Raw genomic sequence first — 25,301 nt, 5'->3', positions numbered from 1 at the left:
AGCTAACATGTATTTTTTTGTTGGTAATTTGATTAGGTGCTTTCAATGAAATTCCTTGTTTGCCATCTGCGCGCTGGTACTAGGTTTTCAGAGAAACTTAAGAAAAACACAATGTTAACACTATTACATTTTTTTAGTTCATATCTGGTTGAGGAGTAGGGAAGCGGTGAAGTAATTTTCTGTTCATGAAGATGATTTTGCCAGGCTGGATGTGGCCACTCATCTAGATGGCAGAACTGCAAATACCTCTTTGTAGCTTAGTTACTCTGAAAGGTAAATAAGGAACTACGACAATCCAATTTTTTTAATGTAAACAAAAATATAAAATATCCTTTATTGAGAAAAACTAATATAATAACCTTGTTACATAGTTTCTGTGACATGATTTATAACAGTTTATACCTCAGTGTTCCTGTTTCACTGTAACATGCATGACATTTTTTTTGGTCCTTTTCTTAAGATTTTTACTGTCCTTCGTAAATCGCAGACGAGAAGTTAGAGTAATTGTTGAAACTTTAAAGGATACAGAAGACAAAAGAAATGTCCTGCTACATGCTTACTTTGTACTCGACTTCACAGAGGGAAGCTGACCTTTGGTGTACAAATGGTACACAATAGATGAATATCGAGGCAACAAATGATAACATGAAGATGAATATTTGGACTACAAATACTGCACTTAACAGGGCCTGAAAAAATGTACTTTTTATATGGCACTGATTTGGCACTGATTTCAACTGTCTAAGTGTGAAATGGTCTTCAAACCATACTGCTACCGACTCAAATTAACATTGGCTTCTTGACTACAATATCAGTTTCTGTCACTTCTGAGATGAAAAGAAATAAGGAGGAAAATCTGAATGTGTAAAATATTTGACTATGCCGATCATTTCTGAGGAACGGTGGCTGTCCATGCAAACATACAAAATAATTCTGCAAGTCACATGCAGTGAGACTGTCTTGGTTATCCCTATGTAAAGCACAATACAGAAGTAATCTGAGGTTGCTGTTAGTGGTAATTTCCTCTTTAATCAAACGTACAACTTGGATATTTTATAGAGGAAATGATTGTGTTTTTTACACTTTAACTTGAAAGAAAAGATTGTATTTTAAAACTACAACTTGGTCAGTGTGCCTTTATTTAATCTGCTACAGCTAGTAAAATAAGTGGTAATACTTTGACCTGCAGTTTTTTCTGTACTTGAAGAAAAGTGAATGAACAATAGATAATAATGCAGAAACAAACTGTTGAAAATCTGAAGAGGGGAAAAAAAACATCTGAAGTGCTAAATTGTTTCAATTTCTTAAGGAAGATAAAAAAGCCGGCAAATGTTGAACTAATAACAGTTTCAAATAGTTTGATACAGACATGTTTTTGAAAGGCAGTGATTAATTGGCTGGAAGTGCAATGACAATGCTTGATGTAGCCAATCAGAGTTGATCTTTCAGGGCTCATTCACACACCAGTGAATGTTTCACGTGCCACATCTCTTCTCATGGCAACAGGTCACAAGTCCATTAAAACAATAGCAAACGGGGGAACTCCATCTACATCTGACACCACTTTATTTTTCTGTAATACACCGATGTGCCGGCAGTCATCAATACATCCTGGTTGTCAATACTGGGCTGCAACTTGAAAAAGAATCAATACTATGAGAACAGCATAGCAAGCGTGAGACTTGAGTCTAAGTTGTTAATGAACATACTGTGTGGGCTAAGGATCGTATTGCAGAGGGATGCATGCTTCCCAAATATCAGCCAAGTTAGGCCATTAATCATGAGTTGAGTACCTGTACACAGACTGCAAATTTTCATACCCTAGTATCAATTACCATTTCCGTAAAGAAAACTGATAATGCAGACTGTGATCCAAACATACTGGAGAGATATCTACACGGAAAGACTTATTTCCCCAGGGAAACAGCCTGGGAAAAGTGCCAAGTTACGTGATGAATGACCAGGTAGTAGATGTTAATGTTGCATGTCATTGATCTTTCTGATGGAAACAAAGATTCTGACTAAAAGAATACCCTTAAAATTAAATATGTACCGACATTTTCAGTCAAAATACGTACCACTCTAGACTTGTAATCTCATAGTGCCAAGCCTCTTCCAAGTCCAAGAGGTCCTCCGACTGAGACACCCCTTCCTCTTCCAAATCCCAGGTACGCTCCGAAACTGTCTGACCCTTGACCTGTGGAATCTCCAGCGCCCTCTTGCATGGTGACAGAACCCAACTCTTCCCCAAGATCTTTTAATGAAGGCATAGCAGCTTTGGACCATTCCACTGGAATGGGGGGAGCAGATGAAGCCGGGGGCGGGCCGGCCTTTCCGGCGTAGCGAGTTTCAGCCTTTATATGTGATTTTTTGTCTTCTCTTGATGTAGCAGCAGATGCTGTTATAAAAAGCATGTTAAACCAAAATTCGTGAGCTTGTCTTGAGAAGAACTATTTCATTTTGCTTATGGTCTGTAAACCCTTCTTTGAATATGAATAGGGTCTACTTCTACGAGCAGTGTCTTACTAAATGAGTACTTTCAATAAAGTTATCCCAATTCATATATAAATGGAGGGGGATACCACTCCATTGGCTCTGTAATAGGGACAACCAAATCGATGGCACATATGTGGTGGTCTGTTTTACAGAGATACCCACGCAGTAAATATGTACTGACCATTGTTATACTGACAGTGTTGAGAACAAGTACTGCAGTAACTCATGGTAACAATTTCTGTATCCTTACAAAATTACATGGTGAGGTCACAGAATGCCTGTACCCTTTCTACATAATGGTTTGGACAAAACTACACTTGTCAATGGTTGAGTATACATGGACCTCTATACAGGATATTGGGGGTGAAGAAATTTGATTACTTTCACAAACTGTGCAGACCACACTGAAAATCTGCTTAGTTTATCTGAATGAAACTCTCTATTCAATACAATTTGAACGGTAGCCTGTGGAATAATGTAACTTATAATATTATTGGTTTAGATTTCTTTACACCGGTTTTCCAATTTCATTGACTGATCCAGCCAGAATAAAGATATGGAGACTTGGGCAGGTTGCTGAAAATCTTGCAATACTCCTGCAGTTAGCCCTTCATCAACACACACTGCATCTACACGTATCTCAGAACAAAATTTGTTGGACTGCGGTACGTACCACCAAGAGTTGGCCAGTCTTCATCATCTGTCTTCTCACTCTTCAATGTTACACCACTCATACTTGCAGCAATACCTGTCAGCACAAATGAATGACTGAATGAATGAATGAATGGACGGATGGAAGAAATCACTCCAGTTACAACTGCACAGGATTGTGTTGATCACACATGAATGCTGTACCGTGCTCAAAAACCTCACCATTTTTCATCCCACTCATGGAAGTGTTATATTACATACACTTACCAACTGAGTATGGTCGTCGTAGTGGTTTTGTACTGTCTGTCATTACCATGCCTCTCCCAGCAGCCTGCGGTGGCTTGGGTGCAGTCTGCAAAACAAAAAACAGTTTATTTCAGACACAGAAAGCTATATCAACCTCTTTACAATCCAATCCAATCTTTACAATCCTTCAAGGTTCTTGTCAATGGGATTCAAGTACAATATAATTGTAAAGACAATGCATTTGATGACTCTATCTTTTGACTCATATTCCTTGTGGAAAGGTCACACTCCATCATTGACAAAAGTTGGGTTAGTCCTGGCATTGCTAGTGACAGCCTTACGGGACAAAGTTGCCATTAAGGAAGTACATGTCTCAAAATTGGAAGATAAACTTTTGCTAAAACTTTCTATAAGGAACAAGTCATTGACAATGACATAGTCCCCACTTGTAATAGGAGTATTAGTCTTGATGGGGCAGGGAAATGAAGTCATTAAGAAGTATCACTGGAGTGTATATGTTCAGATCTATGGACACATAGGTCTATGTCATTGCAGGGCTTGACAATTTTTTTTCCAGTTCACTTGTCCGTCGGACAAGTAGATTTTCAATTTCACTTGTCCTCTCAAAAATTTTACTTGTCCTCCATTTGTAATAATCAAGACCAAAATACTTGCGACGAATTCCGTACCGGCTTTCAGGGCTTTCTTATTTTGGTAATTTTCGCCGATGTTGACGCCGATTTTTCTCAAAAGTTAACATTGAGGAAGGCCTGCGTACGGTGTGTGTGTTCCCGGCGTTATACGGCCCCCATCACAATAGGCTGTATAACGCCGGGAACACACAGACCTGTACGCAGGGCTAACATTGAATTTGAAGGTACACAATATCATACATCGGCTTCCCGTGTTTGGCATGCATAAATGCCGGCGAAAAAAGATTGGTCAGTTTCTGTCGCTGGTCGAAGTCATTCGGTTCACGCATTGCGAGTGCATGCGATCGGGATGTTGGCAAGTGAAACCATATCGGGCTCAGCGGGACCCACAAAATTTCCACAATCATTGTCCCCGTCACGATCTCATCTGTGATGCGCAAACAGTCCAAATGCGGTTGACTAAACTCGTGAGACCTTATCGATTCAATGCGAAACATGTCGCATCCGTCAAGAAAAGCATTTCGCTTGGTTTGGCTATAGTCTCTTCCTACCTCCATGGTTTGGCAATGGTAGGGTATTTGAGACACGACGCGACGTAAAGAACATTTTGGAACCGTCATATTTCAAGGCCACTGTGCTTTCCATTTCGGGAGATAACATCTACGGCGTTTTTCCTCATCATAACGCTTATGTTTAGATCTTTCGTCAGAAACATCGTTCTAATCATCACATCGAGTCATCGATTCTCAGACGATCCCACTCACGCTGGCCCTCGTGCATGGCGCCGTCGTAAATCATCACTACATCGTTTCTGAGAGTGACACAATGCCCATCGTCGTAAAGTACGCGCCTCTTTACGGCGACAGCTTGGCTTGATTTTTGCGTAGGTCTGCGGAGCGGAAATTACGCTCTGGCTCGCGAAAATGCACAATGCCTTGTTTGTGTTAGTTGAAATATTACCGTAAAATACTCATATTTACAGCGATCACTCCACAAACTATCTGCCAACAATGTTCGTCTACCTCGCGAGGCCGCATAAATGATTGTGAAGTACTGTACGGTCGATCGCCGATAAGCAATGTGATTGGGTTTTGCAATTTTTGGCCTAATTTGTTGGGGAGGAGCAGTCAGTATACAACAAAGAAATGCTGTTTACGCCAAATTTTAAGCAACTTTTTTAATTGGACGATGAAACAATTTCATGTCGATCATCAAAACATTGCAACATTGTGTGAGTCGGCAAGTGAATCGCGGAAGAACGTCACAATTGTATCTAAAAAGTCAGTGATTGACATTTATTTCGTGTGAACCACAACGCAAATCGGGCGATATGTGCACAAACTGCAACTTAGGTTCGCGTTGATTGCGCCAGAAGTTGTATAAACAACTTGTCCGGCGGGCGACCAGATTTTATTTTTGACTTGCCCGAACGTAAATTTCACTTGTCCCGGGCGTCGGGCGATAGGAATTGTCAAGCCCTGCATTGTTCCCAATTTGAAACAAGAGGCATGTCTAAGTTATGGTTCTAAATCGGGAAAAAAGATCAGACCTCTAGCTGTATTGGCCAGCCAAGAAATATGTATGTGCATAATAAATGAGGTACAAGATGTGACATCTTAAGGTCTATTATCCTATCAAAATTGAAGCATAAAGAACTTGCGGTTACTGAGTTATGCATATATATGCATATTCAAGGTCAAAGGTCATCAAGGTCATGTGACATTTTGAAAATAAAACATTGTATTGCTAATTAATCCATATATGCCAAAATTCAGACCTCTAGCTCTATTGGCTTGCCCACAATTATATATGGGCATAATTAACGAGGTAAAGCATGTGTTGTCATAAGGTCTCCCATCCTACTAAATATAAAGGACATAGCACTTGTGGTTACTTATTTATTGACATAATCGTGTATGTTTGGTAAAAGGTTATCGAGGTCACATGACATTTTGTCAAAAAATTTCTATCCTATAGTCTATCCCCATATACTAAAAATCATATATTTACCTCTATTGGCTTGCTCAAAATTAGATATGCACATAATTAATGAGGTACAATATGTGGCATCATAAGGTGTCCTATCATACCATATATGAAGGGTGTAGCATTGTGGTTCCTGAATTATGGACAAATATGTATATTTGAGGTCAAAGGTCACCGAGGTCACATGACATTTTGTCAAAAAAATTGTATTGCTAAGTTATCCCTACATACCAAAAATCAGACCTCTAGCTCTATTGGCTCGCTCAAAATTAGATATGTGCATAATTAATGAGCTACAATATGTGGCGTCATAAGGTGTCCCATCATACCAAATATGAAGAGTGTAGCACTTGTGGTTACTGAGTTATGCACAAATATGTATATTTGAGGTCAAAGGTCACCGAGGTCACATGACATTTTGTCAAAAAAATTGTATCGCTAAGTTATCCCTATATACCAAAAATCAGACCTCTAGCTCTATTGGCTCGCTCAAAATTAGATATGCACATAATTAATGAGGTACAATATGTGGCGTCATAGGGTGTCCCATCATACCATATATGAAAGGTTTACCACTTGTGGTTACTGAGTTATGGACAAATATGTATATTCGAGGTCAAAGTCACCAAGGTCACATGACATTTTGTCAAAGTGTCTGAGATATCTGCGTGAACGGATGGACTCACGGACTGACATGACCCAATCTATGAGCCCCCTGGACTTTATCTGTGGGGACTAAAAACTGTGTCACTGCATCCTTTTTGCAATATGAATACGATGAGAAACTAAATTTTTATTTATCTTGGCCTTATACATGGGAGTCTATGTACTGCCTTATACATGGGAGTCTATGGACTGCCCTATACATGGGAGTCTATGGTCTTCCTTATACATGGGAGTCTATGGACTGCCTTATACATGGGAGTCTATGGTCTGCCTTATACATGGGAGTCTATGGACTGCCTTATACATGGGAGTCTATGGTCTGCCTTATACATGGGAGTCTATGGTCTGCCTTATACATGGGAGTCTATGGAGGTGAAAACTAAAAAGTCCTCTACCACGGCCAAATTTGATCGCATTGTGAAACAAATCGACGTGCATCTGTATGAGGTATGGTTCTATCCTTGTACCACGTTTGAACGAAATCGCTCCAGGCGTCTCTGAGATATCTGCTTGAACGGACGGACGCACGGACGGACGCACGGACGCACGCACGGACATGACCAAACCTATAAGTCCCCCCGGACGGTGTCCGTGGGGACTAACAAACCATTCCCTTTTACAAATCATGAATAAAAATTTGGGTTCATCACCACGCAAAATTTTGTACTTCTTGAGAAACAAATTACTCAAATTCAAAATGGCCACCATCCCTGTGTTATCTCTATGGGAAAAACCTAATTTTCTGTTTCCACATATATAAGCCTATGAAAATTTTATTTACTCCATGGGTTCAAAATGAGGCCCCAGAAGTGGTGAACCAAAAGAGTAATGTAAAAGTATCTGAGTCCAAATATTTGTCCCTGAGGAACACTCCACATTAAGTCACAGTATGTGTTAACTTCTCTTCAAGCAGAGCGCCTTTTATTTTATTTGTCTGCCTGGAGAACAGAATCCAGAGTTTGATACTGGAGACAAGCCTACTTCTTAAAGTTGTCCTCATTGCCCTAAGACACTTTCACATGTTATGTCTATTGATGAATGACAAGAAATGCTTAAAAATTTCCTAAATGGGCTAAAATTTGGAAATCATCGAAGTACGAGAGTGAAACACTGTTGAAAGACCAGTAGCTGTAAGTATTTGATCATTTTTTCCACAATTTTTGTTTTCTATATCTATTGCAAGTTTTTGTTCTACTCCCCAAAGCATGGTGAAACACCAACTTTTTGGTTTGTCAACACAGCATCTATACTTGTAAAATGCAGCCAGTAGTATTGTTCACGTTTAAATTCTAGTCTGAAACACAATTCACTTTGTCAACTGTAACAATGCAGTTTACTTACACATGTACAGGCTGAGTAGACAAGCTGAATACCGAGTATATCAACATGATTGGGGCAGTAGAACAAGAAACTGTTGTTGACATTAAAACAAAATAGTTACAGCTACTGGACCTTTCACTATTTATTGCCCGCCAGTCATACAGTGAAATATTTTCATGATCTGACCTGAGAGAATGGACCAAAATCACTCTCCAGTTGTTTTCTCCTTGTTACATCATCAAAGGGTTTGACAATCGTTGTTGTCATGGGCATACTCGGTGGTTGTTGCGATCTTGGGTTAGCTGGTTTGTTCTGGATAGGTGTCACGTTCAGGGTCAGCCGGTGCGGTTCAATGACCCTGTATGGGCAGCCGTCCGGCTTTTCTGGCAAGTGGGCACTGCTTAGCTCAATGTTGTAGATGTTGGCAAACGCATCACTCAGGCAAAAACTGGGCAAATGAACAAAATAAACAAACAAATAACAAATAAACAACAGTGGCTACAGAGGACACATTCTTTTTGTATTTCATAATTTGGCCAGTATCCACAATACACTGTGATGTTACAGTTGGGCCTGGTAGACCTGCATATACTACTGATCATAGAAATCAATAACAGGATGGAGATTAAACTACACAGGCTGAAGGCAAAAAAAATAGTAGTGATCCAAGATCACAGACTATCATAGACTTGCTGAAAACTATGATTACAGATTCACACCGCCTTGGAAGGGGAGTTACCTGCACTATGATATATTTTGATTCTAAAATTTTAGTCAATGCTATACTTGACATACTGACATCAACACACAGGAAAATAAAAATATGCCCACAGTTATGAACTTGATACAGATTACACCAGAAAGCAGTAGAACAATCTGTTTATTTACACATCAAACTTTCAAGTTGTGCACTTTTAATTCTAATTCACATAGTCAATTATTAAAGCCAAATATCTCAATACTCTAGGCGCCTTTCGTATAAACCCAGATTTCTCATCTAAAGGATATACCATTATGGAAGGGGGTTGACAGGGTTGGAGCTGTACATACCAGTGACGCTTACAGATACCAAGTGAACAATATATGACTTCCAGTTCTTCATGATAAGGACATCTGAAAATTAAGCATAGAGATTCAGTAGCCGATAGCATCTCAATGATTAATGGTGCTTTTCTTCTTTTTCACATTATTAGCAAGTTTCATTTTGAACAATAATGCCTCACAATCTTAGGGTCGCTGGAAAAAAGTTGGGAGGAAAAATCTGGTCGGCCAGCGTTTGTGTACAAATAAGAGGTCTAGAATATTGAAAAACAACTGAGATTGGCCAGTAGCTGTAATATTTGATGTTTCTTTTTCCTTATTTTTGTTTTGTTTGTCAATCATACATTCTTGCTCTAATCCCAAAAAGAATGTTGAAACGCTACTCTTTGCTTAGTCAACACAGCGTCTGTACATGTCAATTTTTATTTTCGAATTTTATTCCGGACCAAAATTCACTTAGCAACAAAAGTGCAGTTTATCCATGTACAGGCCGAGTTGACAAGCTGAATACGGTGTATCTCAACATGCTTTGAGGAGTAGAACAAGACACTATAGCTGACTCTGAAAAACAAAAACAGTTAAAGAGAAATATGAACAGTCACAGCTACTGGCCCTCTAACATGTCTTACCTTGTATCTCGTTCATAATCAAACACTGATGTTGTCAACAGTTCATGGGCCATGTGTTTGGATGGTGCCGGAGCACTACCATGTTGAAAAAGATCACACACAAGACCTTCCAACTCATACACCTTGTCCAGTTTATTATCGACTCCTGTTGAAGTAAAATACACCAATAGACATAATCAGGTAGATAGAGCAGTAATGCCTACACTCTATTCATATATATAAAAGTAGTGCAATGAACAATTTATGAACAGCGCCCTCCAGTGACAGACAGTAACAATCATTAAGCTTCAGTCAAGTTGAGGATGCAACCGACTGTTCCTTCTGGAGCTCTAACTGAATACACTACCAGTGCCATCAGCTTTCAATGTCATCAACATTGTAACGAGCTCTGTATACAAGCCAATTACTTACCAGCTTTGTAAGCCAGCCAATCCAGGGACCAATCCACTTTATCACAGTCTGCCATCTGATAGTGAATAATAACATCGGTGATATCATTTCACAGGATATAAATGACAATCATGAAAGCGTGAAAATTAAAGATGAAAAATCCTACGCCTCAATGGGAAATTCTCATCGGGAGAAACCTAATTTCAGAAATGATTAGTATTTGACAAATGTAATGATACTCATGGTCTATTTGAGTAGAGGTTAACTTCACAGACTTCAAACTTCATGATAAAGATACAAACTGTTACAGCCCCTGAACATTGAACTTTGTTACGGTACTGATGTTTTTGAGGAAACAGAAAAAACCTCCAAGCATTTTCATATAAAACCCACATTTACTGATGAAATTTTCATCATATCTGAAGCCACTGTTTAAATACATCAGTTTTTTTGCAGCAAGGATTATATTTGATGCAATAACACATGGCTGTATTCTATTGGACACACTGGGGAGAAGTTTAACCCTTTCACCACCATGGTTTGTCCCAAATCCATTGTTTTCTATGGTAAAATTGGACCTGTATACAGGAAACTGGGAGTGAAAGGGTTAAGGGATCTTGATGAGATGGCTGGCTATGAATACATGAACTCAATAAAACATTTGAAATACAATCTGAATCCATTTGGTGGCTCAGTGAGTAGAATTCTAAGGTTACATTCACAGTGATACAGGTCAGCTAGTATTTGCTGACTTTGAGATCCTTTAGGGTAAGATATGTCTGCAGGGTAGATATTCAGAATTTTTACGATACTTTTCTGACATCCTGCTTATTTGGCTCATTTTGAAGCTCTTGCTGTAAACTTAGTTTTCACATTCTTATTTTATTGTGAAAATTTAACTTAATTTTTCCTGATAAAGATAACACAAGGATGGTGGCCATTTTGAATTGTAAATATCGGTAAATTTTAGGTAGTTTATTGCCATAAAGTCAAATCTGCAAACTGATTCCCTGGTTGTGATTGTTGATTTTGAACGAGAATGACATAAAATTTGCTTTCCAAAAGTTTAAGCAAAGGTTCAAGTCTTTCACTTTCAAGGCGCATACTACCTTAAACTTTTGCTCAAATTTTCCTCAATGAAACTTTCAGCCATACTGTTACCAAATATGAATAAATAGGGGTTACTGCCCAAATTTTGGTACTATAGGAAAAAAATTACCTGACATTTACCAATATTTGGAAATTCAAAATGGTTGCCATCCCTGTGTTACTCCATGGGAAAAATAACATTTTGGATTTTTCTTACTTCAAGCGCTTTAAAATGAGCCTGAACAAGTGGTAGATCAGAAAAGAATTGTAAAAGTTTGATAGTCAGAATATCTGTCCCTGAGGAGCATACTAATGTAAGGTAATAAGGCCATGCTACTTACTGCACAGTAGACTGGAGGAAACTCTTTGTTGCGCAAAGGATTGACAAATCTTACGAGCTCCTGCCAGATCACGTTGTAATCACTTTCTGCCAACTCAAAGTCCTGGATGGGAATCTGATGTGTATTTTCACCTGCAGACATGCATAAATGGATACTTGCAGACATGGCGATTTAACTTGATGAAAGACTGCATCTGTGGGTGGATGTGTGTGTGTGTGCATGTGTGTGTGTGTGAGTGTGTGTGTGTGTGTGTGTGTGTGTGTGCGTGTGCATGCATGCATGCATGTCATGTGTGTATATATGTGTAAATATATGTGTGTATATGTCTATGTACATGTGTTTCCTCTAAGCTAAGGTGACACACCATTCACTCTGAGTTCTTGTTGATACAAGAAAATTTTACACAATACATTTGCTGGTATAGAGTTTTTTGACATAGCTAACTTGACTCCAAGGGTTAACATAAGTCATAAGTACGAGAGCACGTCGGGTATAATCATTTCTGCCTGACTCTTGGTTTGCATGAATATACACCAGCATGTTCAGTATCGCAACATACACCACACTCTGAAATAACAGATATTTTGATCGACAAACTAAAAGCAGAGCAAGTTCCCTAGTCTGGCATATTTACATTCATACAATTATTATTCACTGGTCTGTTGGCAGTCCATCTCCTGGCTTCAGGATTCCATTTATCCCAAGTCGATTATATTCGAGGATGAACAAACTGATGAACATGTGTCTAGTTGGTAAGCAGGGTCTACACACTCTAATTGTCACTAAAAAGTCAAGGAATATTTTAGCAATGCTCAATTTGTAGTCTAAAATACCATTTTTCTCGTATCGTCTATACAATATATCATTTTTATGTATCACATATTTTTTTCAAGGCATCATAAGTCATTCCTGATTTTTGAAATGATGGACAACATCAATTATCCAGGACTCCATTTCATATTCAAGGACTTTTCAACGACTTTCCAGGAGGCTTTAAATATTCAAGGATTTTTGAGTATTTTCCAGCAGTGTAAAGACCCGGGGCAACATGTTACATGCTTGTTAATCTACTTACTGTCATTTTTGCACTGGAATCGAAATCCAAGAGGAATTTGGGGTGGCTCAATGAATTTATGCCAGGCTTTTTGGATTCCGAGATTCAGACTGTACTCCACACAGGCTATCTCACATGGCAGGTACCGGATCATTTCTGCTTCCTTGAGTTCCGAGGCACACAGAGACTGCACGTCAATCATGAAGAAGGTTTCAAATACCACTCCTGTGATGCGAGAATATTCTGGTGAGTTATGGAACCTTGGGCAGAACTTTCACTGATATATGATCCCTTGCTTAGACCAATTATCCCATTTTCACACCTTATATATCTTGTTTCAATTTTTTCCTGTGTGTGCCATGGTAGGGACCATTGAAGGAATCAAAGACAGCCTATAAATAGTCTAGAACACAAAGGCATCAATTCTGGACTGTTGATCCCTACATTTGCTTATTCATTTTCTCTGTCAAGTTTGTATTCTGTGAGTGTAAATGTCATCTATTACCTATTACTACAGACAGGCAACCTGTTATCTATCAACTACATGGCAACCTAATTGGTGTACCAGGAAAAGGTGAATTTAGAAAAGGCACAAGAGGGTTTTCCACAAGTGGTGGGGCCATTGTTCCATTTCAGTGGTAGTCTAGTTCTATGTTAACAACAAATAGAAAAGTGAAATCATGAAATGGACATGAACATTTTGTGTTGATATGCTTGAAAACCATAATCATAACTTGAAGATATCACAGTAATCAACTAATAGAAACAATGCTTGTATATTTCGAGAGGTAAGCTGCTTCAAGTTTAACTCCAACTTGTTCTCATTGATTGAGATTTTAAGAGGGTTTGAAATTTTGATGCTAAAACTTGCTCACTGTTGACAAGGGTACCGATAGATAACCCATAAACAGAAACCTACCTTCTCCCTTTGGCCAGTTTTCTTTTACTTTTTGTCTCTCTTCACGCCTGCGTCTTTCATTCACAGCTACTGGGTCAATGCGTTCCTGGAGATGAGAATTGCAGGAAGTATTTGTTAAAGGTATATTGTGCCTTGGATACAGATATTCAGACTCTCAAACTTTTACAATATATAGCTTTTGGTCTACCACTTGTGGGGGCTCATTTTGAAGCCCACGGTGCAACTAAAGTTTTCACCAGCTTACTTTTGTGAAAATCGAAAATTTCATTTTTCGTTATTGCTTTATTGCAAAGGGATGGCAGCCATTTCGAATTTTCCAAGTGTCAGGAGATAATGGGTAATCTGTTTCTCAAGTACCAAATATTGTACAGAGACCCCTTACTTTTATTCTTCATTTCAAGAGGGACTGGCTTAACTCGTCTTACAGACAGCTTGAGAAAAATTTTCTAGTCTTTCAATTTTCAGGCTCTTAGTAGCTTGAGAATATAAAAAACACACAGTACAATTGCAGAAAAGTGGGGCTGCATGATCTTCTTTATGGAGATAATCTGATTTTCTTAGAGAGCCTTTCTTTCCAGACCAGGAGATACAGATAATGTTGAATGGGCTGTTTGTGGTTGCTTGCGACACTGGGCATTGCTGCCAGAAATTCAGATAAATTTTGTCAGGGTTGCATGGGTGGCTGCTGTTATAGCTTGGAGTCTCAGCTGTCAATTATCGTCTTTTCTGGTGTTCATAATTTGCAGCAAAATACATATTTTTGCATATTAATGAGAGAAGTATAACGTCATTTGCATACAGCTATATTCACAATTTTTTTCCGGGCACTCTTGGCCAAGAAGGGATGATAACTACCAATATTCACAGAAATGGTAACATTTATTGAAATGGTGACATTTCAAAATGTGTAAGGAGATTTGCCAATCCATCGTGACTTCCCAGTTTATGTAAGGAGGATCAGAATATTAATGAACAGTCCAGCAACCTGATTTGTGTTCACTCTATCATAATATGGCAATACTTTAATTGATCAGACAGGGTTGACTATTGACAGTTCACTGTGCCAACTGAACATTTACTGATCTAAGATGTCAGAGCATGAGCTTTGTATGCAGACAGCATTTGAAAGTATGGGTGTCTATTTATTAAAAAGTATTACCTATTTTCTTTAATTTCATGAGAAGGATGAAATAAATCATTCCTAAACTGAAATAAATATTACCCAGATATTTAATAGCAAAAGAGAATTCTGTTCATAAAACATTGAAAGGACGATTTTTCAATCATTATTTTCCCCACTTGATAAAGAATAGACATGTCATCGTGCAAATTCTCTAATTGGAGAAGCATTGGTGCATCAAATTACTGGTCAGTATGCAGTATTCAATCTAGGATGTCAAAACAGGGGGCCACTGTGGGCCCCTACTCCTGTCCCAAGGGGGCCATTTTAGAAAATTGGGGGCCATCATCAACACACATGTAAAACCCTTGAATTTCTGCGGAAAATACTATAGTCTATCAAGTCAAGAAAAGGAGAATAAAAGAGATCGTGATCGCACCCCTCGCAACAAGTCCCACTTCAAACTTGTCCCCAGTACGTACAGCTAGGCCCAACAATATATATATGCCGGACTTGAACAACTGTACAAATTGCTAAGGACTGTGATTTTGGCTGTGGAGACGATCAAAGCTTAAAGCGTACAGGTAGGATTCCTCTGACAGAGGCCCTCAAATTTTTAATTTCAATAAAATCGATATTGAGAAACTTTAATTTTCAGTAAAAGTTTCAAAATGCGCAAAAACAAGGCGTAGACCAACACAACTTGTAAGAATACGAAGTCTGAAAGTTTGTCCAGCCAGAGTAAAGACAAGTATTGATTTTCAACTTCAAGATGACACACTGCCATTGACCCAAACCTGTGATACACAAACTTACACTAATTAATTGGCCAGTGCAAGTCTCGTCGTCCATACACGGTATCTTCATTTTTCTTCAGTTCTTTGAACTGTTTTGCTTGACGTTCATACATTTGTTTTTCTTCTTCTGGTAAGGCCTGAAGAACAGAGATTTTCCAAAATTTTAGAGAGCTGAAAGTTACACATGGCAGACTCAATCTACATTTCCAGAGATCCCATGCTTCTTGTACATAGTTTGACCTTTGATGGACTGGGAAAATGTCAGCAATTTGCAGCTCTATGTACCAAAGCTCGACATATATAAGTACCCCTGCAGTTTAACATTACTCACTTTTGCAGTCTGTAATTTACTGCAAGCACACAGTTTTGCAGAATTAATCATTGAGGAGGTATCATAAAAGTAGATAACGGTAAAGGTGAGATATGCTGCCGCATCAAAACCCAACAGCGATTCCTCCTAATGAATTTGAGAAACATAAAATAAATGCGTTTGTTTCAGCAAAAGACATTTTGTCGAGATTTGTTTGCTTATGAATTATTGTATCATTTGGCATGAAAACATAGTGTAGAAAAGCATATTAAAGGGACAAAGTCGGCCATTTTTCATGAATTTTGTTTGATACGAGATACTACTTAAATTGTTTGGCATGTTGAAATATACTGAATGAACGGGTGACCAAGCACATATTCGGACCCCGGTTTTAGAGATGATAGACTAAACCATTGCGAAAATGAATTAATGGTCATGAACATTAATTCATTTTCGCGATGGTTTCATCTAATTTGTCTAAAACCGGGGTCGAATATATGCACGGTCACCCATTCATTCAGTATCTTTCAACATGTCAAACAATATAAGTAGTATTTCGTATCAAACAAAATTCATGAAAAATGGCCGACTTTGTCCCTTTAACTTGCAAAAATACTGTCCTGTTCTGCAGTGGCTTGTATACCCTCCCTCCCCTCCCCTTTCCAGTACCATCAATACCATGGAGGTGGAGGCGAGCTTACCTCCATGAGGTAACCTCCATGGTCAACTGCAGTGTAAGAATGTAATCTATGACGGGTATTGTTCAGACTAATTATATAATCAACACGGATTAGTACGATTAATGAACAACAAAGGATACGCTGTATGCACAAGCATCTCTTCGACAATCAGTACAATATATTTGTGGCACTGGTAGTGAGTTCGTTTGCAAACTTCTTTAACCGACAACAACTAACTTTTTTTTTCTGCCGTCTTCCTCTGTCGCTCGGTTGGAGAAGATGTGCAAAGTGAACGTGGCGTTACCGCCATATCATGCCTCTAAACTTGTGTGGGTTGTATCATTATATGAACGGGTCATCCCGCACTATGGCCTGTTCGACCATACTTCTAAAAAGGTTTTGACGACAAATATGGGGACGACAGTGGCTGGATGAAAACATTTTCAATTTCATTTAACATATCAATGCCGTTTGTATCCAAGTGTAGTTCCCGAGTCCACTCCACCATGTTGTAAACAATGAAATGATCATGATAGGAGCACATCTCATCTCGTCTCCTCACCTTCCACATTGGATGGCAAACTGGAACGACATCCGCCATTCCACCCGGGAATTTGTAGCCACGGTTCTTCAGTCTTGGCATCATTTCTTGCATATACATATAGAAACCATTGTATACTTTCTTGTTCTTTTTCGGAGGCATTTTGGACACACAAAGGAAGAGAGAAAACTGTCACGCTGACTTCCGAAAGTTGAGAACTCAAATCTCGTGCGAACATACGAGATCGGGACAACTAGGGACCTCATAGCGCCCTCGCTTGACCATCGATATCGACAAAACAAACAGAAATATTAAAAATTACTCTGATTTTCACATGTTAATCCAAGCAACAGCAGTAGAGGCGAGTTGTTTTCTCGGTGAACCAATGAGGAACTTGTAATACATTTAATCGTTAACTGTTTGGGAGGCAATTTAGGGACCGAGCACAATTAACGGCAGGGGGGCGGAAGAGAAAATAGGGGGGGGGGGCACGAAAAAAAAATGAGTGTTCTTGGGGTGGGCCATGAAAATTCCAGGGAAGGTAAGGGGTGGGCCACCAAAATTTTTTACACCATGACAGACCAGAATATTTTTCAGCATTTTTGTTCCTTAATTGTTGAAGCTGGAGTTCCTTGTTAAACTTCTTGTAGCATGATGAAATACCAAGTCTTAAACCTCACAATGCAGTTGTTATGTGTAAAATGAGCAATATTATTATTGAAATTTGACTTCATTTGTCAACAATAATAATGGTTGGTAATGATACAGAGGCTAGGTTGAAACTGGTTATTTCATCATGCTATAGGAAGAACTAGAATACGTAGTGGACACACAGGAAAAAAATACTGAAAAAAAAGCTTGAATATATGTTATTTTGTTTGTTTATTATTTATATATTTATTTGTTTATAATTTATTTCAAGAATGCAAGAATCTTGTTTTCACTAAAGCATATATTAAAAGTTATAAGGATTATATATATGTGTACAACTTTGTACCTATGTAATCTTTCTTTTTTGGGGAGGGGGGGCACAAAAATTTTGTTGCCGGTGATGGCGGGGCCACTAAAATTTTTGCTGGTGTTAGGGGGGCCTGTAAAAAATATATGCACCACATATTTTTTCTCTTCCAGACCCTCCCCCCTGCCGTTAATTGTGCTCGTTCCCTTAATGGCACATGTGGCATATATCATCCCCAGGGCGAGATAGAAGCTGATTGTGAATTTCGCTTTCAGCACAATTTCACATGACACATGGGTGCGCAAGTATATTTTAACATGATCGCATAAAAGGGACATTAGCTGTACCTTTCAGCCAATTTTCAGTACGTTTTGTTCTGTGTATCAACTGCGGTTTCTTTGCTACTCCCACAAACAACAAATATACCGTTTTTGCAAATACTTTGTATATTTGTAAAGACCGTAATCACGATGACAAATGAATTCTAGTTCGGAATTGAATTCAATTGTCCGTAATTAAGCTTACTGTAGTTTTTCTATTCACATATAGAACAAGGACTGGCTGGAGCAGTTTCATGTGATCTGGGTTGATACCTATGGGTGTGAGAAAGTTCTTTTGTGTTTGTGTATGTATTCTTATCAATAAATACACAACAGAGATTGTGTTTTTCCATACAATTTATATTTTGTAATTTTTATTTGAGAGATAACCCAACACATATTTCATATCAATTGGAGACATTTTCGTTTTTAGTCCCCCGCGTTCCCTGTAAGCCCAAAAATCTTTTCAAATGCCCTTCAACATGCCTTTGATATTTTCACATTCACCCGTCAATTCTCCCACCTTACGGGGGGACTTCAAAAACAGCCGCAACGACTCCGTTATTAAAATATTAAAATGGGGACTGTACCGAAACTGGTGGCCGCGGCCGAATCATCTGCATATAAACGAATAAACGCAACCAAAGTTTATTTGGCAAAGTCTTGCAGTGATTGGAAAGCCACAAAACTGGTGAACTATGAACATGCATCGAATGCTGAATTTACTTCACATTTATATTTTTTGCCAGACATTCATTTCAAATTTCTGGGCGAGAGGCATGTTCACAGTGTTTATCAACATATATCAAGAATGTCGCGCAGCCGCAGACGCGACGATCCTCCCTTTAAAGTTTACTTGCAATTTGCTGAAAACATATACTTGAAATTTGAACAGTTATCCTTGACTTCAAAACTGTCCGAGACTGACAATCGTTGGTGATTTTGATCTGCAACATGATATTCTAATATATTCACTGCACAGTGACTTTCATCTTTGCTGGATGTCATTATCAAGGACAATATACTACTCAAGACACCTTGGTAGCGACTCATCGATAATTACGCACAGAGTGAATTTATTCAATCGACTTAGGACTACAAGTATAAAAAAATAAAATGGAACTCGAGATATTCTTCTCAAAATACTTGGCAAAAAAGCAATATTCAAAAAACTCACCAGAAACTAGAGCAATCCGAGGCATGATTTCGGTGTAATTAAGGGTTTCCTTTCTTTAAAAAAAACCTGATATAACAACATTGCTTACTAAAAAGTTTTCTTACAATCTACATATCTTTAAATGGTTCGTCTTGAATGTAAATTGTAATATCAAAGCCAAAAAAATACACTTCTAATATCAAATACAAATTAGAGATGAAAATTGTCGACAGAAATTCGAAATCTGTTTACTTCTGCACAACTGGATAAGTATGCAACGCATCTGTTTATTTCCGTCTAAATGATATCAAATTTTTACTGTCTAACACACGTTATACACGTGCTCCGGGCCTCAGAAATGAAGTGGTACATTATATTGACTATTTTAAAAGACGCAAATATAGCAGGTAGACATGAAAGTTGAATCTGCACCTGCTAATGTCTCGATAGCATACGTAGTAGTTTTAAATTCAAGAATATCTCGCACGAATGGGTTTTAAATTAATACGGACCGGGAAAAGAGTATAGTATTGGTCGACGACAAGAGCCATCAGCAACCTGGTACGCTAAGGAACCATACGGATGCATCCCTTCTTAAAATGTCATCAATCTTCGGTCTGTTAAAACGTCCCTTCTCTAGATCTTACGGTATCTTGCAACTTGCAGGATAAATACCAATGGAAACCACGTTGATGGCTTTGTATACACAGCAGAACCAACTGCAGTGTCGAGTATCATATCTTTGACGTTGTCCAAGGAGCCATTATTTGGAGCAGGTTTTATATCAAGGATCTCACACATCAACGGATATATGTCCACCTACAAGGGAAGATGACATGATTTGAAAGCTGATGTTATGGCACAATTTTAAGGAGGATGTGTGTTCGAATGGTGGATCCGTCGCTCAAAGATGCTCCCTGGAGTACAGCCGCCCCGAAGCAACGGGTATTTTTTCAAGATGGTACGCATTATATTGAATGGATATTTTTTACCTGTATACTCATATTGCCAATGGGTTTAGAAACAGTCTCTGCCAAACACGTTCCACATACCAAACTTATGATCATTCAAGAGATGATGTCAATCACTAACTTTTACTACTTAGGTTTGTAATGACCTCAGGCTGTTCACAGGAAGTGGATAGTGTAGACAACGTAGATTGGATGTGACATTGTGTGTCATCGCTGAAGTTTGACGTATAACATATTGATAATTTGAATACCGTGAAAGATACGTAAAGCAAAACAAAGGCCAACGGGAAAGAATGATGTGGACTCTGAAAATTGAGGGCGTTGACTGTGTGGAAGAGTTGCGGCAGTTTCAATCATCAATGCTAATTCTTTTAAAGTACATCTTTTTAGAAAATAACAGTAATTGTCAGGTAAAGACTTATATTTAGTGTTCTCAGATGAGAAAATCTTTGAGGCGGAATCTACAAAGTGCGGAATCAACAGAAGCGTTGAGTACAATATCTAGGACCAACTCGCTGCAACCTGCACAAGTACCCTACAACATTCTCAACTGACAACTGGGTTCCGATGTGTTTCGTGGAGAACATGGTTTGTATTTTCCCACATCAGGGACTGGCATGGAATTCTATGTTCTGGAACGTAAGAGGTAAAAAGTATGCCACATATATATGCACGCGCCTTACCGATTGGAAACCTTTAGCTTCGTATCCCTTTTTGAAGCTTGGCCCATGTGCGTAGAACATCGTCCACATTTCTTGGTTCATATAATCATAGCCATGTTCAGAGCTTTTGATAGAACGATCTGCCTGTAACAAGAACGTAATCAACGTCAAGGTGATCAATGTCAGGTGATTAACACTCCACTGAAAATATCTCAGATACTGCCCTCTATGGCTCATTATCAAGCAGCCATTGGAGTATATTGAAAGTGGAGTCATTTTTCATTACAGTTCCGTACCCCAATTGAAGTTCTAATATTTATTTTCCCCGGGAAAATTGCAAAGTATAGCAAAGAAATGTAATATGGAGTTCTCTGTATGGAGGAATTGTATAGCAAATTCGTTATATTTGGATACGTACTGTCATAAGTTGGAAAGGAGGGTCTGCAATAACGACAAGCGGCAGAATTCTTTCATTATTGGAGTAATGCAGGTGTTCGGGCATTTCCTCTTTCTTATACACGTGCATATGAGGATGTGCGCCATCTAGAGCCTGGTAGACCTACAAAATACAGAACAGGGATGTTCAAAGGCTGTTTCTGCACGACTTTTCAATGATGTGTGTGTGAGAGAGAGAGAGAGAGAGAGAGAGAGAGAGAGAGAGAGAGAGAGAGAATTCTTCGCAATTCAAGTCGTAGAAAATGGCCCACCTGGTAAACTGTAATTTCTTTCGTTTTATAAGCATTTACCCTGATCTGTCTATCTCTATGTATGTATGTATGTATGTATGTATGTATGTATGTATGTATGTATGTATGTATGTAAGTATGTCCACGTGTCTGTCTGTCGGTCTGTCAGTCTCTGTCTTTATCTGGTTTGCTAGCCACATATGCTGACAATCGAGCGTGTGGGCTATTTGAACAGTTAACGCACCTGCTCCAATTTCCCTTCCTTCGGAAGTAGCTGCGTGAATGCAGCATCACTGAATAAATAAAAATCTAAATCGTCTTCACTAATGTAATCAAACAGTTTGATTTGACCTTCAACTTCCACGTGACCATGGTCTGCAGTGTACAAGACGTTGACCTTGTCGAAGAGGTCGCGTTCTTCTAACTTCTCCAGGAGATGATGGATGTCATCGTTGATGTCAGACAGGATCTTATCTGCGATGATGGAGTCACCGGCAGGCGACGGCTGGCCGACCACATGCATGACGTCATCAAGGAGATTGTAATACAGAAAAGTTATGTCGATGTCGTCATCCGCGATCCAACCAATTACAGTGTCTATTCTCTCGTTTAGATTTGTCAAATACAAACGTAGTGTACTATAGACGACTTTGTCGGGAAGAATACCCTTGACTGGTACTGATCCACCTGGGTAAGCGTAGCTGCCCGCCGTCAGACCTTGCAGTTTGCCGGTCACCCACACGGGCTCGGCTCCGGTGTCCCACCATTCAGTGATGTTCTGGGTTTGAAAAAAGTCGTAGGTCTCTCCGGTGCTGGCGTTGTAGTAAGAGTTGTGCACAACTCCATGGCTCTCAACCCAGAGACCTGGTCAACAAATAGAAAAGGAAGCGAAAGAAAAATCAGTCTTTTCTATAACTAGTATTTACATAATATGCATAGTTTGTAGTTTCAGATCAAAAATTGTCAGCTACACATGTTTTCCGACACATGGCTCCGATAACTACGGTAAAGAAGTTTGTTCTGCTGTGATAGCTGCGACATGAAAAAAAAGCACGGTACATTCATTTAAATATTTTTGATAATCACGGTTTCCCCACAGTAACCGTGTGATAATGAACAGAAAAAAGGGTATGAAATAAGATCGTTGAGTCGTTGCCAACTTTGTTTCGAGCTGCATGGTCAAGTCCTGTAATAAATACGAGTGCATGCAATATCATGCTAGAGACGACTATGAATAGGTTCGTTAGATATGTGTTTTTATGACAGGTTCTCGCCAATTGCAGACGGTCAATTTCGCTTATTTGCAGAGTGTTACTGAAAATGGCTTATTTCCCCGATGTGGTAACCAAGGAGACAAGGATGGATTAACTGAGCCCTTCCGACGTATTCTGATTTCAATGGCCAAGGATCGATAAAATGAGTTAAAAACAAAAATTAAGAGATATATATTTTTGGTTCATCCCTGAAGTATAAATCTTGAGAACACTAGGAAATTGCCAAGCCCTCCCAGTTACTTACCAGTTGCTATGCTGTACATACACGGCGAAGAAAAGGAAGGAAACACGGGCTTTGCGTAGTTTGCCCGCACGCCCCGTTTGGCGATTTCTGCGAAGCTTGACAAATTGTTGCCGTAGAGATCATAGCGGAATCCATCAAGAAGTACCAAAAGTAGTTTGTTAGCAGCCTGGGTTGTCTGTATGAGTGAAAATAATCTAGTTTGTGTCTCATCTACACGCTTTTCAGATAAAATGGAAATCTTGTGTGTATATTAAACACCCTTGTGCATACCGTATTGATTGGAACGAAAGTACTTGTGGAAAATATCTGTACTATGGCTCTCTATCGGGACTTACAATTAATTCTCAAGTCAATTTCAATAACCACTACCCGAGTTCAGCATTCAATTTTCTATATTTCTTGAATTTCTTCATTTTCATCTTTCTGTCTACTACCTGTATGTCAGTCTGTCTTCCTGCTCGTATGTATGTATGTATGTATGTATGTATGTATGTATGTATGTATGTATGTATGTATGTATGTATGTATGTATGTATGTATGTATGTATGTATGTATGTATGTACGTACGTACGTACGTGTTTATGTATGGATGGATTGATGGATGGATGCTTGTTTGTATGTATATGAAAGTAGGTAGGTACACAGGGTACACTGTAAGTAGGTAAGTGTGTAGGAAGGTATAGTTGCGTTAGGTATCTATGTAAGCTTATGTGTGAATAGATGACTCTACGTGTATGATTACAATCGTCAGGATTGACACTTAAATTTACCTTCACTCACCAAAGGTCGAGTTGCCAGACACAGTATCAAGGTAAAATGAAACTGAGAAATCGTCTTCTCCATCTTCTAAGAATATCTTTCAAAACAGACAGAAAGGTGTGTATCTTGGTGGACTTTGGTATAAATTTTGTCAAACTGTAAGTCGAACCCAGTATAGTATTGTTTTATCTCCTTCTTAGAAGAAACGTTGGTATGAGGCGTTCAATTTAATATACAAGCATTCTTTTTTATCTCAGACGTTGAAATTATTAAGTTAGGGCGTACGCAAACCATGACAAAATTTCCATAACATGCGCCGTAATCCTATACCTTTTCACCATTCCCGTTTATGCTATTGATAAGGGAGGTGGTTTGCGAGCGAGCGAGAGAGAGAGAGAGAGAGAGAGAGAGAGAGAGAGAGAGAGAGAGAGAGAGAGAGAGAGAGAGAGAGAGAGAGACGTACGGAAGGAATATGTTGATAGAGTACGGACAGGCAAAATCGTCTTCTATCGTGTTTCGGCTATTTCGTGATACTGTTTATATCTACGGGGTTTTTCTCAGAAATTTACCGATTCCGAGTCGATATAACACTGACACAGCTTTTGAGATACTTAGGGTTGTTCGTATAAAATGCTAAATGATACTTTGTAAACAAGCTGACCAGACTGACCTTTTAGCTGTGGGTCCATAGCTGTGGTGTTTTCGGACTGGATTTCTGCCTTTTACGGGCTTGTTTTGACTTTTACGTTGAAAACGTAAAACGTTTAGGTTAAAAATAGCGTCAATGGCACTGTAGCTCCCATCCTGGACTATTTAGTGTTTGTTCTCTGGTCAGATATTTGAACATGTGTGAAAGGGATAAAGTGCATGAAGTGAGAATACTTAAATGAAATGTACTGGAGACAGTGAAATATGTTTAATGTAATTATTCAGAATATAAAATAGAAAAAATACAGAATTAGATATATCGAATACTGTGATACAACCATTAACTCAACAAGTCATTTACAATGACATAGTCCCCACTTGTAATAGGAGTATTAGTCTGATGGGGCAGGGAAAATGTGGTCATTAAGAAGTATCACTGGAGTGTATATGTTGAGATCTATGGGCACATAGGTCTATGTCGTTGTTCCCAATTTGAAACACATGAGGCATGTCTAAGTTATGGTTCTAAATCGGGAAAAAAGATCAGACCTCTAGCAGTATTGGCCAGCCAAGAAATACATATGCGCATAATAAATAGGTACAAGATGTGACATCTTAAGGTCTAATATCCTATCAAAATTGGAGGGTATAGAACTTGTGGTTACTGAAATATGCATATATATGTATAATCAA

The 25,301-nt window shown here is 38.8% G+C and overlaps 2 protein-coding genes across 4 annotated transcripts; both read right to left on the bottom strand.

Annotated features, from left to right (window-relative positions):
• Positions 1 to 306: 306 nt before the first annotated feature.
• LOC139133490 (protein maelstrom homolog) lies at positions 307 to 17,157 on the bottom strand. 3 transcript variants are annotated; one of them, XM_070700115.1, is made up of 13 exons: positions 16,951 to 17,157; positions 15,418 to 15,535; positions 13,482 to 13,566; positions 12,584 to 12,787; positions 11,509 to 11,639; positions 10,100 to 10,154; positions 9,689 to 9,833; positions 9,069 to 9,131; positions 8,205 to 8,466; positions 3,415 to 3,499; positions 3,170 to 3,244; positions 2,079 to 2,398; positions 307 to 1,635 (listed from the first exon to the last, which is right to left on the bottom strand). In XM_070700115.1, the coding sequence occupies exons 2-12, from the start codon at positions 15,466 to 15,468 to the stop codon at positions 2,097 to 2,099; spliced, it is 1,458 nt and encodes a 485-aa protein (XP_070556216.1). In that variant the 5' UTR covers positions 15,469 to 15,535; positions 16,951 to 17,157; the 3' UTR covers positions 307 to 1,635; positions 2,079 to 2,096. The 3 variants fall into 3 exon arrangements, with proteins under 3 accessions (XP_070556216.1, XP_070556217.1, XP_070556218.1); XM_070700116.1 differs by having other exon boundaries at positions 307 to 1,629; positions 16,951 to 17,132; XM_070700117.1 differs by lacking the exon at positions 2,079 to 2,398 and having other exon boundaries at positions 1,457 to 1,635; positions 16,951 to 17,128.
• A 2,105-nt stretch (positions 17,158 to 19,262) lies between these two features.
• Positions 19,263 to 24,058, bottom strand: LOC139133489 (ectonucleotide pyrophosphatase/phosphodiesterase family member 7-like). The gene is made up of 6 exons (XM_070700114.1): positions 23,982 to 24,058; positions 23,201 to 23,375; positions 21,927 to 22,546; positions 21,415 to 21,555; positions 21,018 to 21,140; positions 19,263 to 20,182 (listed from the first exon to the last, which is right to left on the bottom strand). The coding sequence occupies exons 1-6, from the start codon at positions 24,042 to 24,044 to the stop codon at positions 20,000 to 20,002; spliced, it is 1,305 nt and encodes a 434-aa protein (XP_070556215.1). The 5' UTR covers positions 24,045 to 24,058; the 3' UTR covers positions 19,263 to 19,999.
• Positions 24,059 to 25,301: the final 1,243 nt, after the last annotated feature.

The sequence above is a fragment of the Ptychodera flava genome, chromosome 5 (genome assembly GCF_041260155.1).
Source record: "Ptychodera flava strain L36383 chromosome 5, AS_Pfla_20210202, whole genome shotgun sequence".
NCBI lineage: Eukaryota > Metazoa > Hemichordata > Enteropneusta > Ptychoderidae > Ptychodera > Ptychodera flava.
This window is presented reverse-complemented; position numbering and strand designations above follow the sequence as displayed.